Source organism: Abramis brama (assembly GCF_963993115.1).
Source record: "Abramis brama genome assembly, chromosome: 10".
Taxonomy (NCBI): Eukaryota; Metazoa; Chordata; class Actinopteri; order Cypriniformes; family Leuciscidae; genus Abramis; species Abramis brama.
Window position 1 is genome coordinate 23,968,207 of NC_139972.1, and position 18,526 is coordinate 23,986,732.

The window sequence follows — 18,526 nt, forward strand, 5'->3', positions numbered from 1 at the left end:
TTGGTGATTCAGTGAAACTTCTCCAGTTTGGTGGTCAAAGTCAATCAAAGTCAAATTAATTCAAATTTAATAGATTATGCTATTCACATCTAAATAGTTTCCACAGAGGTATGTACTGTATGTGAACTATATCTTATCAGTATAATCTGTACTTTATAAAGTCAGTAATTGTTAAACATGTTTGTATGTTGCTTTATTGTTAATGTTTGTATGTTTTAATGTTTGTATGTTGCTTTTTAGACAGTCAAATGCTTTTGTAAAAGTCAATGCTTTTTTACATTTTTGCTGTATGAGGTAATTGTGAAGCCGTATAGAGTCATGATCTACACCAATGTCACTGTCTTTACTGAGTTCTACCTGCTGGGATTTCCAGGACTCCATCAACAGTATTATGAAGCTGTGGGAGCCCTTTTGTTCTTTGTCTACTTGACACTGGCAGGAGGAAATATCTTTATTATTTCTTTTATTTCTTATGAGAGAAGCCTTCAGAAACCCACCTATTTAATCTTCTGTAATCTTGCTGTGTGTGATCTTGCTTTTGGAACTGTCACGCTGCCTAAAGCCATTGCAAAATACTTTTTTAATAGCAGCGAGATATCATTTTATAGTTGCTTAGTGCAGATGTTTTTTGTTCACTACTTAGGGAGTATTAACTCTTTCCTAATGCTATTAATGGCCATTGATCGGTTTGTTGCAGTGTGTAACCCACTGAGATACTGTGTCCTTATTACAAACAAAACTATTTTTATGGCATGTGCTGTGATTTGGGCAATCTGTATATCATGGATGTCAGTCATTGTTTTTAATGCCTTCAATGAACCCTACTGCTCTTCTAATGTAATAACCCAAAATTACTGTGACCAAAATTCAATTATTAATCTGTCTTGTGGAGATGTAAGGCAGAAAAAGTTTGTTTCATTTTCATGTGCTATGTTTGTTCTTTTGGGCCCTTTAATTTTCATTATATTTTCTTTTATTGCCATCATCACTTCTGTTTTCAAAATTTCAGACATTCAGGCCCGTTATAAAACATTCTCAACTTGCACTCCTCAGCTTATTATCATTTGTCTGTACTATGTGCCCAGATGTGTTGTTTATGTGCATGATGTGATAAATGTGAAAATCTCACCTGGCATCCGGGTTATGTTAATAATGTGGTACAGTCTGCTCCCACCTGTTGTCAATCCCATGATATACTGCTTCAGAACCAAGGATATCAAAGATGCATTAAAGAAAAAAATTAGAGATATGAAAGTGAGCATATGAATAGAGAACAACCTATGAAAGATTTTTGAACAAAAATATTGAAATTGCTTTATTACAGTAACACTGTTATTTTGGCTGTGCTAGTGCTTTAAATCCGAATCAATTACACATTTGTGAAATTATTTTATTTAATAAAACATGCTAAATGTAATTTAAATTTTCCTGATGTATAAACTAATTATTAAATAAATATATTTTATTGCCCTCTAAATGAGCATCAAAACTATTTTCTTTTTTTGCTTATGCAAGGTTTACCAAATGTTCATTTAATAGACTGCACTATTTTTTTTATATCTGTTTTCACCTGTTCTAATTAAGATATTCCAAACCATTTAGAATTGAATTGTATTGTTTGGTTTTAATTTATATATATTCCAAATGTGAATTTACCTTTTTAAAAATAGTACAACATTACATGAAATAACAGAAATGTTATCTTAAATTTAAACAGTCCATCATGGCTCAAGCCATCATCTGGTATTATACAGTAAAAGAGAAAGTAATTTTACCCATAGATGAGAGTGAAAATATGGAAATTGAAATGAAATATAACAGCCAATATTAAAAATATGAATAACCGATAGGATTTCTAATTCTGCCTTGTGATATGCATAAAAATTATGCATATCAGGCCTACTGATTCTGTAAGTACAGTACATTATTCTGTTATGTGACATGCATATCCGTTTAACAGAGACACATCAAATGTACTCTAATAGGTTCAGTAGGTTTAATGAAAATAGTAGGATGACAAGATGATTTTCTTAAACATAAGATAACTTATTTACCATAATTTCCTCATATTAATTCTGATTCAAACAATACAGAAAGTGCTAAAATTTGTAGACAAGTGATACAGTTCCTCTGTGTCTTTGTTCATGAACTCTTATTTTGACATTGCCTGCATTCAGTTCCTGTGTGTTTAGTTCCTGTTTTCGTGGTTACCATAGTTATTCATTGTTTCATTGATTAGTGTCTTACGTGTTACTCATCATCCTGTGGATTTATACCCTGTTATCTTCTTTTCTTTGTCTTATATTAACTTTTCATGCTGGTGTTTCTCACTAATGTTCCTTGTGTTTATTAAATGTGATTTCATCATTCTTTTGTGTCAAGCCTATATATATATATTGTGGCGGGGTGAAGAAGGACACGACGCGAGGATGCAGGTGGATTCCCCGAAGGGTGGATTTTATTAAGGGCAAACTGGTGAAAAGGCGTTGGTGCTCGGTGCTCGGTGCTCGGCTTCCTCTTCGGTTGGTGCGCTTGTGCGGTGTGGGTCTGTGCTCTCCCGTGTGCGGTGGGGCTGGTGGTCACACACTGCTCTCTGCAGAAACAACAGAATAAGGGGGTTAGCCAAGTCTTGTGGAGACATCTCTCACCTCTGCGTTCGTTTGCTGGGTTTAAATAACCAGAGCTTGATGGGGCGCAGGTGTGTCCGCTCAGCCCATAACGAGCAGGTGCAGGTGTGACTGCTCGGTTTCCAGGGTGACGCTGACGAGAGCTCGGGACACGTGTCACAATATATATATATATATATATATATATATATATATATATATATACAGTGAGGAAAATAAGTATTTGAACACCCTGCTATTTTGCAAGTTCTCCCACTTGGAAATCATGGAGGGGTCTGAAATTGTCATCGTAGGTGCATATCCACTGTGAGAGACATTATCAAAAAAAAAAATCCAGAAATCACAATATATGTTTTTTTAACTATTTATTTGTATAATACAGCTGCAAATAAGTATTTGAACACCTGTCTATCAGCTAGAATTCTGACCCTCAAAGACCTGTTAGTCTGCCTTTAAAATGTCCACCTCCACTCCATTTATTATCCTAAATTAGATGCACCTGTTTGAGGTCGTTAGCTGAATAAAGACACCTGTCCACCCCATACAATCAGTAAGAATCCAACTACTAACATGGCCAAGACCAAAGAGCTGTCCAAAGACACTAGAGACAAAATTGTACACCTCCACAAGGCTGGAAAGGGCTACGGGGAAATTGCCAAGCAGCTTGGTGAAAAAAGGTCCTACAGGTAATACACTAAGACGTCATGGTTTGAAATCATGCATGGCACGGAAGTTTCCCCTGCTTAAACCAGCACATGTCAAGGCCCGTCTTAAGTTTGCCAATGACCATTTGGATGATCCAGAGGAGTCATGGGAGAAAGTCATGTGGTCAGATGAGACCAAAATAGAACTTTTTGGTCATAATTCCACTAAACGTGTTTGGAGGAAGAAGAATGATGAGTACCATCCCAAGAACACCATCCCTACTGTGAAGCATGGGGGTGGTAGCATCATGCTTTGGGGGTGTTTTTCTGCACATGGGACAGGGCGACTGCACTGTATTAAGGAGAGGATGACCGGGGCCATGTATTGCGAGATTTTGGGGAACAACCTCCTTCCCTCAGTTAGAGCATTGAAGATGGGTCGAGGCTGTGTCTTCCAACATGACAATGATCCGAAGCACACAGCCAGGATAACCAAGGAGTGGCTCTGTAAGAAGCATATCAAGGTTCTGGCGTGGCCTAGCCAGTCTCCAGACCTAAACCCAATAGAGAATCTTTGGAGGGAGCTCAAACTCCGTGTTTCTCAGCGACAGCCCAGAAACCTGACTGATCTAGAGAAGATCTGTGTGGAGGAGTGGGCCAAAATCCCTCCTGCAGTGTGTGCAAACCTGGTGAAAAACTACAGGAATCATTTGACCTCTGTAATTGCAAACAAAGGCTACTGTACCAAATATTAACATTGATTTTCTCAGGTGTTCAAATACTTATTTGCAGCTGTATCATACAAATAAATAGTTTAAAAAAATCATACATTATGATTTCTGGATTTTTTTTTTTAGATTATGTCTCTCACAGTGGACATGCACCTACGATGACAATTTCAGACCCCTCCATGTTTTCTAAGTGGGAGAACTTGCCAAATAGCAGGGTGTTCGAATACTTATTTTCCTCACTGTATATATGTTTGTGTGTGTGTATATAAGGCTAGATTATTGTAATGCTCTACTGGGTGGCTTCCCTACATGCTTAATTAGCAAACGTCAGCTGGTCCAAAACGCAGCAGGTAGAGTTCTTACTAGAACCAGGATGTATGACCATGTTAGGCCGGTTGTGTCAGCACTACATTGGCTCCCTTTTAAACATTGTATACATTTTAAAATCTTTCTAATTACTTACAAAGCATTAAATGGTTCAGTTCCCCAGTACTTGAGCGAGCTCTTAATGCATTATAGTCCTTCACGTCTATTGCAATCTCAAAATTTTGGCCAATATTCAATAGTACCTATATAATTCGATAATACCTAAAATATCAAAATCAACTACAGGCGGTATCCTGTAGATCCTTTTCCAATTTAGCACCTAAACTCTGGAACGGTCTTCCTAACATTGTTAGGTAAGCAGACACACAGTTCAGGGAGGAGCCATAGAGATGTTGTCACTGACGCCACCATGAGGACGACTGCAGGTGACGATGACATGGAGGAAACGAGCCCGACCTAGGTGGAGCCGACGTGCTGAGGGAGTCCGGCGAGGAGCCAGGGCAACAGGTCGAGGAGGAGGAGAGCACACAGAGGCAGAAGGCGGAGCCACGGGATTCCCACATCCAGGAAGAGATGGCTCCCAGCAGTCCCAAGGTGGATCCACGCCATGGAGAGGAGGCTGAGGTGAAACTGAAGGGCTAATGGGAGGCAGCGATGATTGGGTGGCAGACGTGGCTGGGCACAGGAGAGTGATGCAAAATCCAACAAAAAATAAAGTCTCAAAAACATTTTGGAGAGGTGGTGGGAGAGGGAGGTTGGCTGGGACCAGAGAATTAGAAACGTAACAGACAGATTCAGATGGTAGAAAACTGGGCAGAAAGTTAACCTCCAAAATCAAAACAGTTTTCCCATGTGCTTGCCAAACACTCTCAGTGGCGTGAGGGTGGGGCTCCCTTCCATACCCTCATATTCCACTAGCACTCCCTCAGCATGGATGAAGCTGCCGGCTCACACACCTGGTCAGGCACACGTTGTTCAGGTTCCATAGTGATGTTCTGCACGGTCACCCTTGTTGGCGTTGGCTGGAACGTCACTGCAAAGTCTCTCGGTCTGCGGTGGGCTCAGGCTGCTGATCTCCGCAGTCTGGGTGTTGTTGGCTGGGCACTGGGTAGTTAGTGGGGCTGGGTTAGGGTTAGGGTTAGGGTTAGGACACAGGACAACAGCACCCACTCTACGTATCTGGTGAAGCTCCCTCGAGGGCCATCCTCGGACAGCTGCTCTTTGGTGGCGGTGTTGAGGCCGACATGCAGGAAGATGCAGAGGCAGTTGTCCGGGAAAAGTGAAGCTGGCACAAGGCTGAGGAATTCCTCCAAATTTTCCTCAAGGGAGCAGTCCTTCTGCTCAAGGCATAGCAGTTTGGCTGCTGCAAAGTGGTCCATATTGCAGAAGGAAAATCAAAAAAAGCGTACTCAAAGAAAATCAAACAAGAAACGCTTCAATAAACACGCCGCTTATCCTTTCTTAGGTCTGGTCTTCAGTCACGTGTTGTGTGGGAGGGACTAAACACACGATTAACACAAAGATAATAAAGAACTCATGAAGACAGTCATTTCTGTGCTACCATACTTAAAGGTGCTGTGCCACCATACTTAAAGCAAAATTCACTTTTAGATGGTGTTTGCATATAAATGTGTCTTTGCAGTGTGTGGACACAACCATCATATAATTAGAAACATCCATTGACTCCTTTTTTTATCCTCAAAAAGTCTAAACACTCTCAATAATCAAGCTGATTGGATTTTCTGATCCTCTGATGCTCATACTCCGCCCACGACCGCTGACAGACTGTCCCGTATAAGCATATTTCTGCTCTTAGCCATTTGTATACCGTCTGTCAAGGCAGCACTTTATGTGTCTTGTATCGACACCTCCCATGGAAGAGAGGGGTGGGGTGAGCAATTGCTCATTATCATATAAATGGTGTTGTTTTTACACAACCATTGAGGAATTTGTTACAAACTTTACATTAAGACCCTAAAGAATCATACCAACTTGTGGAAAATGGGCATCCGATGACCGCTTAAATACTAAGAGAGAGTCAATGTGAGTGAAATGAATATTTGAGTCAGTAAGAATCATTGATCTTTTCTTTGGGCACTATGATGCATTGTACTTGCAAAAGATCAAATTGGCCAAAAGTCTGTCAGACATGATGGGGCCGTAGTATGATGCCTCCATGGCTGAAAACACGTCCATACTTGGAAACTCACATTCAGGGAGGCCTGGTGAGGCCTACTACCTGAGAGCCAGTCAGGCTAGCTGTCCAGTTGCCCATATGTGAGAACTCACCTTCAGGGAGGCCTGGAGGGCTGGTGAAACTGGTGAAACCCGATTCCGGGTGTCAGTCCCAGAGTGGCTTGCTAAGGCCAGCTGTCCAGTCCTGGGGCTCAGTCTCGGAGCGGCCTGTTAAGGCTGGCCGCCTGAAAGTCTTCTTAGGTAACAAACTGACTGCCATGGAACAGTAAGGTTGGGGACCGAGCTTCATGGTGGCCTGATAAGGCCAACCGCCTGACAGTGGTCTTACTAGCTGGCAAAAATTACACACGCTGTTGGGTTTTGCCTTCTGGGAGGCCTAAACGGCCAACCATACGGTGGCAAATCTTATTTGACTGATCATGATCGGGGCTCGCCTCCAGAGAATCCCAATGAAGCCAACTGTCTGATTGGCCAGTGAATTTAACAGCCAAGCACCCTATGTTGGGGCTCAGGGTCAGGAAGGCCTGCTAAGGCCAGTGCCTGACTGTCAACACTGCTGGCTGTGTACCCCGTCACTCGAAAACTCATTTGAGGATTTGAGAGGCCTACTCAGCCTAAAGCACACCAGTGCTTTCAGCCATCTACCCATACTGCTGGGGACTCGCTTTCAGGGAGACCAGATTCAGGGGCCTACCATCTAAACGCATGGGTGTCAGCTCATGGCAAAGCTCTGGCTTCAAGGAAGCGTACTTCGAAAACCAAAATAAAGTGAAACTTTCCGCTCGACCCGAGCCATAGTGGTGAGGTAGAATGATACAGAGCTGAAAGTGGAGTACTCATAACTATCTTGTATCGACAGGGGAGTACCAACCACCTGCCCCTGAGAATTTTAACAGGGTGTGGGCCTGCCAGTGGCTCTAGAGGTGACAGGAATTTTCCTGCGCCCGGCCCAGGGGAGTGGGGCTTGTCTGCAAGCCAACCACCTTCAACCCATCGCTTGAGCAGTAGCTCCGCGAGCTGAGTGGAGCCTATTCTGGAGGCCCAAGTCCATAGGCTAGCTCTGCACGGCGGGGTCTGACAAACAAAAAATGATCTCTTCGCAGACCGAAAGACTGCCTAACCCTGCCCAAAAAGACCCATTGTACTGGGGATGCCTTATTGAAGGCTTAACCCTAGGTCTTTATCAATCATGCCTCTGCACCAGCCTGCATTACTCTTCTCACCTCTGAATGCAGAGAAGGGGGCGGGTCTTAGCTGAGCGACTCCCTCTGGGAGGAGGCTGTCACATAGGGATGCTAGAAAGCCTACATTCACATAGTGAAGGGCCAGAGGCAGAAAATGCTTTAGCAGAACGCCTTCACTATCCCTAGTACAGCCTAGGCCAGCTATCGAGGCAGCCCTGGTGAGGGCCAGCCTACAAGGCATATATATAAGAGGCTGCAAAAACGCTCAGCCTGTACGAAAAATCAAACAGAGCTAAAGGGAGTGATGTACTCAGATCAAGAAATGTCAGACGGCCCATAAGCCGAACATAAGATCTATCTGAAGCTGCAGCGTCAGTCTCTAGAAAAAAAAATCGATATACTCTCCAGTAATTTTTTTTTTTTTTAGAGAGGAGACTGTAATGTATTTGTAATTGTAGTGATTCGTCAATTTAGCTCAAAGGAATTATTAATTAATTTATAGGGAATTCGAAAGAATCACTTATTACAACCGAGCAAATGACTCATTCACGGTTCATTTGAACTGGCTGTAACTATCAGCTCTGCAACGTTCTTCCTTTAGTTTGGCCATAAAGTTCTTAGCTGGGGTTTTTTCGTTGGTTAGCATAGGCTGGCTGGAGCCTGATTTTATGGCTCTGGCTCTGGAATGGTGATTTGGGGTCTGGAATGTTGAGTTCTGTGTGGAATTATGTTTGAACAAATCACCTGAAAGATTCATTTGTGTTTGATTTCAACCTCAAATTCTACAAGACAAACTACTCTACCCTGAGGTGGCTAATAGCCCGAGGGCTAAGGCAGGTGTGCTTAGAATTTAAACCAAGCGGCAGCATACAACATTTCCATTCGTTTTTAGAATGATGTTCCGCCACTTAGTGCTCCACTTAGCAGCGGCCTCAAAATGCTCTCATAATGAGAGGAAGCCTAAGCTGTTAACATAGTTTACACCTAGAATGAGTGATGGCGCACCCGTGAAATCACAAAAGGGGAAGCTATACATACTCACACTTGAAGCCCATATAGCTGGTGCTTCCCTCTGTTTCTAGCCACCTAACTTCAGGGCCCTTAATAATACCAACCTTACATTACTTTATAACAGTGACATGACCCCATAACTCTACACAGGGAACGAGGATCTGTAGAGAAATACATTTTAGTTTTAGTTGCACACAAAAATGAAAAAAAGACTAACTCAGCTCACCTGCGGTGTGCAAAGTGAAGACTCACCACACAGTTATTTTATGAACATGGGGTCTACCACCATTACATGCCTGAAAGAGGCACTCTCACTAAGCCTAGGCGGGCCATCAGAATATTCCACTCATCATGGGCCCAGCCTCAGGCCTGATGTAAGAAGCGCCTGGGGAGTAGTGGATGAGGGGAGAGGGCTAAGGTATGATTACATAAGGTATGATCCATTACCGACACTGATTGTGTTTGTGCTGTATCACCTCCCTCAGATCCCTCTTCTTGCGGGAGTCCCGTCTCTTCTGTGACCTACTTCTCCACGGAGAGGGTGCACGAGAGGCGATGCTGAGCGTGGACACGGATCTCAGCAGTATACAAGTTTTAAATGCCGCTGAGCGTGCCTTCGCCTCTCTGAACTTACCAACCACCGCCTCCACGGAGGTGCCGAAAAGCTCAGAGGGCGAAATTGGCGAATCAAGGAGAAAGCCCTTCTCTTTCTCCCCAATGTCAGTCAGGTTCAACCACAGATGTCTCTCCATGGCCACCATCGTGGCAGCAGTTTGTTTGGTGGCCCAGAGAGCTAGGTCTGAGGTCCGTCGCAGCTTAGCAACCGCCTCAGGGGACAGCCCCTCCCCTTGGCCGAGATCCCCCAGCAGATCGGCATGGTATGCCTGCAACACCGCCATGGTGTGCAGGGCAGCACCGGCCTGACCCGCCGATGTGTATGCTCTGCCATTCAAACGGTTTGGATGGCAGGGTTGGAGCTCTCAGTGTTGATGCCCGCCCAGATGTCTCGTCAATGGGCGGCATCGACACATACCCACGTTCTCCTATCCCCTCAACATCAGCAAAACTAGCCCGCTGATGTCGATGGATACGTGCAGAATATGGGTTCTTCCATGCCCTCTCGATCTCAGTATGGAGATCCGGAAGGAATGGAAGGCTCACCTGAGCAGGTGATTTATGGCCGGAGAGAAACCGACTGCCAAGTCTCCCGCAAGCGGTCTCTCTCCCAGCGCGCTGCCACGGCAGCATAAGACAGACCACGGCGCATTCCATAACCGCAACTAGCTCATACACTGGGCAGGGTGGCTGAGAGGATTCAGGATTAACCTGATTATCATCCCCCTCATCAGCCATCTCCTGCTCGTCCGGAAGAGCACTCGCTGCCGGACTAGGAGGGGAAAAGTCACCATCCACCTGCAGCTCACCCTCGTCAGCCGCTGAATTGTCTGTGAGATTACACCCCTCTCAAGGTGATCGGCGAGCTCCATCTGAGAATCCCATGACGCACGTCGCCGCTCTGCCTCAGAACTAGCGGGACCTGAGGCGCGAGGTCCAGACGCTGAGCCCTCTTCACTCGAGAAATGGGCCAGACGAGAGCAGAGTGTTCTCAGAGGAAAACGCTCACAATTTGCACAGGCAGATCAGTATGACGTTCTCCCCTGTGATTATCAGTTAAGACTCATATAGCATATTTCTCCATATAAAAGCGTCTTTCGCCGGCGTTTGTTCTTAAAACGCCACGCCTCCGAGTGCATCACTTTCCAAGGCCACGTCCATGCAAGCCATGTTCATCAAAGACTAGCGCTCTCACTGGGAGTGCGCGAGCCCTGCCTCGCTACATTCGAGGACCACTAAGAAAGCGGCTCTGCTCCTCATTCTCCACTGTTCTCTCCCTCTCAGAAGCATAACATGTCGAAACAATGGAGTCACAGGCCTGAGGAAACGGGGCTAAGTGAGCCCACGCCGGCCTATATCCTGCGTGTCTCACTCTCCCTGAATCACGGCATTCCCCAGTGCTGCTTCCACTGCAAGAGCAAGCACAGCGCTGATGGCTCTGCAACTGAAAATTATGTATCTCCCCTGTAGCTAACAGGGAGACTCATTGAGCATATTCCTCTCTAAAGAATATCTTTTGCCGGCAGTTGTTTTACAGTCCCGCGCCAATGAGCGTGTCACTTGCCAGGGCTGTGCCCACGCAAGGTACGTTTAGCAAAGATGAACAATCTCACGGCGAGAGCGCAAGTCTCGCCTTACTGCGCTCGTGTTCTGCGGCTCAGCAGCGACCCAGGCGCCCAAGCAGAGCAGCAAGCCAAACATTACTTCTATGAACGCCAGCTCCCCGCCCTATCTGAACTGCCCGCCCAGAGTTATGGGGTTTGAGTTATATTTGGCCTCTGAGGGCCCAACAGAGTCTGCTCTCTCAAGATTGTTGAGACCAATATTCACTCCAGAGCTCCCTCCATTAGGAAACTGTACACCCTGAAGTAGAGTGTATAGGCCCTGTCGGTTTCCCCTTTATTTTTAGAATTTGCACTATGCATGGTAAAAACTTTTATAGCCTCCTGGTCATGATGTTACCCGCCTATGACGTTCCATTACACTTTCTAGTTGGTAGTTGTTCTGCTTCGGTGGCAGTAGCAGGGCCTAACCCACAGATTGCAGACGCTTGCCTCTCCTCCCTGGAAGCTAAGCATCCACTTGTCAGAATAAGTGCATCCAGCCCCCTCAACGCACATGCTCCATTCACAAGAAGACAATGTAAAGCTTACAGGTGTCCTCAGATGTCAAAAAGTGTGGACAGGGAGGCACACAATTCCTGAAACTCTTACTGTTTGCCATGGTTTTCACACACTACAAATAAGTGGGTCCTGAAGACAATTAAGCTGATTTTGTGTAACTCAGGCACCATTTTATATGCATGGGTGCTCTGTGTGTGACGTCATGGACTGCCATCTGCCAATAAATTTGAAGTGTATTTCCAATATCGTCAACACCAAGACGCAGCGCCGAAGTTCCACTTCGAAAGGCAACTGCTGTATGCGCTTTTAATAATCAGGGCATTTTCTAGCGTTAATGTGGAGGGAATATAGTGTAATTATAATATTGTTATAATTATCTTTATAGTATCGTTATTAGTGTGAATGGGCCTTTAACCCTTACAAGTTATGGATGCTACGTCAATGATATTGCTTTCATAAGCGGGCATGGCAAACTGATTTAAAAAAAAAACGTAACTTAAACACAGTAGTGGACGAAGTATGCAAATTAAGTACTTGAGTAAAAGTACAGATACTCTTTTAAAATATTACTCCAGTAAAAGTATTTAGTACTCCTTTTTATTTTCTTGAGTAAAAATAAAAAGTACTAGAAGTTTAATGTACTTAAGTATTAAAAGTCAAAAGTACTGATTGATGGATACCACTGCTTAAACAGCCCAAGCTGTCATTGCTAGCTATAAAGTGACGTTTTAGACCTGGGCGCATTTGTTGTTCTATCAATGGCAGCTTTGAATCCATGGTGGAAAAAAGCAGTTTTCTGTTTCAGTATTGATCAACCAACACTGATGTAAAGGAAGTAGCAAACTTATTTATTGATTTATTTATTTTAGCTTGGCTGACCTCTGCACTTCATCATTAGGCTATATAATGTTGACAGTAAATACGTATATAAATGAATACATTACAAATATAGGTTTATGTGCATCAAAACTGCTTTTTCCACCCCCTATGTAATTTTAAAACAATAACACAATAAATTTGGGGCCCTTGGGGGGAGGGGTTATACATGTGAGAGTTGAATATTACGTCAAAGAGTTTAAGTGTATCTCAAGTGTGAGCATTTAAAAACCAAAGCCAAAGCAAATTTGTACCCATAACGTAACTGAGAACACTCTGACCTGTGCTGTAAGTATATTTGTTATGTCTAGAAAAAGATCATGAGCCTGCGTTTTGTCTTATCCTTTGCCTCCCCCCTGCCCTCTTTCTCACCTCACTCATTTGTAAATATTGTGTTTGTAGATACCGCACTGTAAAAAAATATCATCTAAGCTAAAAGTATTAACGTCTATGCTAAAATCATAGAGCAATGTTCTTCAAATGTTTTATCTTTATGTAGGCATACATATTGTACTCATGCAAGAGTTTGTGTATATAAAGAGTTTTATTGTGCTATTTTACTTTTTATTTTGCCAGATGGGGTTGGGCAGCAATGATACCTACCAAAATACAAACAGCACAACAATGATCACTGAGTTTGTTCTACGAGGTTTTCCTGGCCTCCCTCCTGAGTATTACGGATATGTTGGAGCTTTGTTTTTCATCTTATACCTTCTTCTTGCTACTGGGAATATTTTCATCATTGTCTTTGTGATGTGCGAGAAAAGCATTCAGAAACCAACATACCTAATCTTCTGTAACCTCGCAATGGCAGATCTTGCACTTGGAACGACAACCTACCCAAGAGTCATTGCAACGTACTGGATGTTTAACAAAATCATATCATTCAAGGCCTGCTTGACGCAGGTGTATTTTGTCCATTTTCTTGGGGCTACAAATTCATTTCTCATGGCACTGATGGCTCTTGATCGATTCATAGCTATTTGCAATCCTCTCAGATATCATACCCTGATTAAAAATGCAACTATTGCCATTATGTGTGCATGTGTTTGGATAGCAAACATGCTGCAGTTAGTTGGAGTCACTCTCCTGATCCTTGGTGTGAATTTCTGTGGGTCAAATGTCATACCCCATTGCTACTGTGATCACGTCGCTTTAAGCAAACTGGCATGTGGAGATATAACTACCATGAAAGTCACATCTACAGCCATTGCCATGTTTGTTCTGTGGGGTCCTTTAAGTTTTATCTTATTTTCTTACATCTCTATCATCATCACTGTGTTGAGAATTTCAAATTCAGAAGGACGTTATAAAGCCCTTTCCACGTGCACTCCACAATTACTGATCATTTGTCTGTATTATCTACCCAGAACTTTTGTATATTTGACAAATGTTGCTGGCTATGAATTTAGTACTGACATCCGCATTGTGGTCTCCATGATGTATAGTCTCATACCTGCTGTTATTAACCCGTTTATATATTGCTTCAAGACTAAAGAGATCAAAGAGGCAGTGATTAAAAAATTTAAGATAAAACAGATTGGAGTCAATGGAAAGTTCAATCTTGGGTAAAAATAATCTGGTCCAGTATTGCTTCTTCCTTAATATCATAGAAATAATTATTCCGATACAGTGACAATGAAACTGAAACACTGGCCAATATAGTGTTGGAGGTTTCACGTCCATGTGCATGGCCTGGTGGCCAATCTTACAAATATAAATACAAATATTATTTAATTTGACAGATACTCTTTGTTCACCTCTTTAATAAGATATTTGTATCAATGTAAAGCACATTGATCAACTTTCAGTTGTTTTAAACTGTGCTCTAGAAATAAATTTGAGACATCGACATGTATGTTAAATGTACAATTAATTGCTTTTATTAAAATTTAAAACTCTGTGATTGCACAAGCCTGTCTTTGGTCCCTCAATTTTTATCTATGTTTGTGCTTTTAAAAACGTAAGAGAACTAAGCCTTGAATTATGGGTTTTGAGAAAAATCTGTCCCTATATACAGTACAAAGATCACACACACACACTGCAACAAGACTAACGATCTATCTTTTATTTATTTATTTATCTGCTATTATTATACTGATATGTTTTATCTATTATTAAAAATATCTATTTACTATTACATTTCTGTTACCATTAAATACAAAATTATAATACCATAAATGTTTGGTAACGGAGATAAAGACTTTTCTTTCTCCCATGGTAAATTTACTGCAAAATGCAGACAACAAACAAATGTGTGATGGTGTTTATTTTATTGAAGGATGAAGCAGACTGAAAACAAAATTATAAAAAGTGAATTTATAGAGTGAACTCTACCTGTTGTACTTGGTAAAGTACAACAATTTAACACTTTTTTTTTAATCATGATTAGAAACATTAAAGTTTTTAAAATACTTCATAAAGTAATAATTTAATAGTTAATCTCCAAAGTAATGTAGAAACAACATAAAGACAGTTTTAAAAACTTGTTTAATGGCATCTTTTTATGAATGAAGGCCAGTATCACTGATACCAGTGTCACTGATGCCAATTTTAAACATTATAGCCATTCACCATTACCGTGTAATTGAAAGCTATCAATTTTAACATTTATTAGGCTCCCAAAAATATAATAACTTTTAATTTGAGTGAACTTAAAACAATCTTCACATAAACCCATAATAATTGTCATATTTACCTGTACCCTTCCTACCTGTCTAACAGGTAGGAAATATACCAACATTTAGAATATAATTAAGAATAAAGTTATCAAACACTCTGCACTGCATAAATTATAAATTAAATATATTAATCCTTATTAAAGCTACAAAAGTTCTTTAGTCAAGAGAGTTATTTTCTCTGTTACCTTTGTTCTTTGATTAACATTAATGACAGACAGCATTATAGTGGCTGTCACTTTAAGATGTGCTGCTGCTGCACATGACGCGGATTTTATACGCATCCCATTTTCTCACAACTCTTTACATTCATTTAAGACTTTATATAAATACTCAATACATTTTCAACACAGTTCTGAAGTTCCCTTTTAAAATATATAATAGTATTTTTCTAAAACCTTCAAATCATTGTCAAGCAACAGCAGGTGGCCACTGTGACAACTTACCCCCTAAATCATGTTGTCACAAAAGGTCCATGTCTGTTCAGTAAAAAAAAAAAATTCCCTGGGCACAGTGGAAATGTTCAATCCCTTTTTTATAGCAAAAACATTTTTAAATGGATTTAGAAAATAACTTAATGTTGAGAAAAGTTTGACATTTAGGCCTGCTTTTTTCCATTTTCATGAACATGCAATAGCTTGTAAATAAAATGCATATTAAACAAATACCCAGCTGCAACATGCAGTTATTTCGATCCGTGTAAAAACACATTTTACCTCCTCTGACATTTTTAATAATAGTTACAAAATTCAAAGTTCAGCTCCATAAAAAAGTAGAAAATCAGTCGTGAACTGACATCTAGCATTGAAACTTAAATAAAGCTTAGATAAGTAAGGGATAATGTACATCCAGCCGGTGGTTCTCTCAGAATAACCCCCGGGCCCCGACAGGGTGATGAGGAAGGGGGTTATTCTGAGAATAAATTATGCTGCTTTTTACACGGCTACTTGCCACATAAGTAAATAATTTGACATGAAATATTGATCTGAGTTGAAATATTTTTTTAGGTCTTTAAACGCAAAGCTTCCGCGGAGAGAGCCGTTGCAGCGCGGCAAGTTCAAACTAAACGGACATGAAAGAGATACGGTATACAGTTATTCATATGACTTATTACACAGCATTTCACGACATAAATAATTATGGGGATAAGATATATTGATTTCAGATTAAACTGTTTTAAAATCGTACCTGTTTGTATCTCATCTATCTAACAGTGTACAAAACTACTCGGTTACTAACGTAACCTCAGTTCCCTGAGATGAGGGAATGAGTATTGCGTAAGACTAGCTTACGCTATGGGAAAACCTCCTTTTCTCGAGAATATTGAAGCAAACTTTTTAAAATGCATTGCAGCTGCACAGCGAGCACAACTGAGCGCAAGAGCGGTCATTGGCTGTGCTGCGGCAACTGCACAAACCTATGGCGAGGCGGCTTTGACGCGAGAACCAATCGGGACGCTTAGCGCCCTGGCGCATCATATGGTCAGAGGCTATATATTGGCGTGTCTCGCCTAGGTGCTCCAGGTTTAAACGACTGAAGCGATCCCCTGATCCAAGCACAGTAGCACGGCAGGTTACGCAATACTCGTTCCCTCATCTCAGGGAACTGAGTTTACGTTAGTAACCGAGTAGTTCCCTTTCGAGAGGTCTCTCGTATTGCGTAAGACTAGCTTACGCTATGGGAACCCCCTGCAAAACGCTGTGTGTGCTAACTTCGCTCTACCGTGACCAAAGCATATGTATGAATCACAAGGGAAGCATGATCCTAATATAAGCCAGTAAAACGGGCTTTATATATTGGATAACTAGGAACTTTAGTTCATGGTGGCCAGCTAAAGCAGCGCCAGGTGTGTATGAACCCTAAGACTTTGTGGGGGTGCTTAACACTTTTACACTGAGATAACCTTGGCCTGGCGGGTACCTCCAAGTTATAAAACTTCACAAATGTGGACGGCGAGGCCCAGCCAACCGCCGCACAAATGTCCTCAATGGGTATTCCACTGGACCAGGCCCACGAAGAGGCCATGCCTCTCGTGGAGTGAGCTCTGACACCCAAGGGGCAAGGAAGGCCCTTGGACTTATAAGCTAGCGCGATAGCATCTACTATCCAGCGCGACAGTCTTTGCTATGTAACAGCCAAACCCTTAGTTCGGCCGCCAAAGCATATGAGGAGCTGTTCTGACTGCCTAAACGGGGCAGATTAATCCTGAGAGCCCTTACAGGGCAGAGTAAATGCACATCACTCTCATCATCTGGCGAGGAGAGAGCCGCCAGGGAAATGACCTGTGCTCTAAATGGAGTGGAGAACACTTTAGGGACATAACCGTGCCGCGGTTTAAGGACGACTTTAGAGTCAGGCTATTGAGCGTGGAGGGGGTGCACCCCACATCCAGCAGCTCTTGCAAAAATGTGAGCACACTTGGTACTTCACATGCCTGAGGGTCTACACCAGCCAGCAAACACTGCCCATTTCTGAGCATACAGGTGCCTCGTTGAGGGCGCTCTCGCCTCTGAAATACCCGTTGAGGGACCATGCGTGGAGGGCCCATAAATCTGGACGGGGGTGCGAAATCGTTCTATTTGCCTCTGTGAGAAGGTCTTTTCTCAGTGGAATCGGCCATGGGGCTGTTTCCAGCATCTGTAAGAGCTCTTGGTACCAACACTGGGTTCTCCAGAGGGGGGCTATTAACAGCACTGCACATTTGCACTCCCTGATCCTTTCGATGACCTGTGGTAGCATCGTGACAGGAGGGAATGCGTACAGAGGGCGGCTCGGCCAGTCGTGGGTGAGCGCGTCCCTGCTCTTCGTAAAACACATTTGGCAGTGAGCGTTGTCTTCTGAGGCGAAGAGGTCGACCGCTCGCAGAGAGGGGCGTTGGTCGGCCTGTGTAAACAGAACTGGCGAGGGAGATCGCTGGAGAGAGACCGAGGCACGCGGGGACTGGGCCGGCGTGAGCTCGCTCGTCTCAGCTCGCTCAGGCTCCCTTTGTGAGCTGCGCTTCTTCTTGCACGGCTCGAGCAAAGGGGAGGGGAGTGGATCGTTGTTGGTGAAGCTGGCGAGCCGAGCCCGCAGGGTGGAAAGGTCCATGTCGTCACATTCAGGGCAGCCGCCCTTAGCGAGTGCAGCTTCGGCATGGTCGCAGCCCAGGCAGGAAGTGCACAGAATGTGGCAGTCTCCACCGAACGAGTGGGCCTCTATACACAAGGCGCAGGTGGTACGAGGCATTTGCAACAACACCTTCGAAATCTACTCTTTTAGAGTGTGAACGCAGCGGAGAACACGCGTGAAAGGCAGTAAAAAGGATATGCGCACCGGATGGTACAGTGACACAGCTTGCTGAAGGTGGCGAAGAAGCCGGCGTCCTCAGAAGCTCTATCCCGCTGAATGGCGTTTCGACGGCGGAAAGATGCTTCCGTATTCCGAAGGTCAGTGAAGTGGTGAAGTCCCTGAAGGAATAAAAATCTGGAGCACCTAGGCGAGACATGCCAATATATAGCCTCTGACCACGCCCATA

General features: G+C 43.1%; 2 protein-coding genes across 2 annotated transcripts; both read left to right on the forward strand.

The window, feature by feature from the left end:
* Positions 1 to 318: 318 nt before the first annotated feature.
* LOC311090358 (olfactory receptor 52K1-like) lies at positions 319 to 1,266 on the forward strand (the record flags this gene model as incomplete). Its single annotated transcript, XM_084125618.1, has 1 exon — positions 319 to 1,266. One exon carries the CDS (start codon positions 319 to 321, stop codon positions 1,264 to 1,266), a length of 948 nt encoding a protein of 315 aa, XP_083981744.1.
* An 11,644-nt stretch (positions 1,267 to 12,910) lies between these two features.
* On the forward strand, positions 12,911 to 13,906 carry or30bw1 (odorant receptor, family 30, subfamily BW, member 1; the record flags this gene model as incomplete). Its single annotated transcript, XM_084125619.1, has 1 exon — positions 12,911 to 13,906. One exon carries the CDS (start codon positions 12,911 to 12,913, stop codon positions 13,904 to 13,906), a length of 996 nt encoding a protein of 331 aa, XP_083981745.1.
* Positions 13,907 to 18,526: the final 4,620 nt, after the last annotated feature.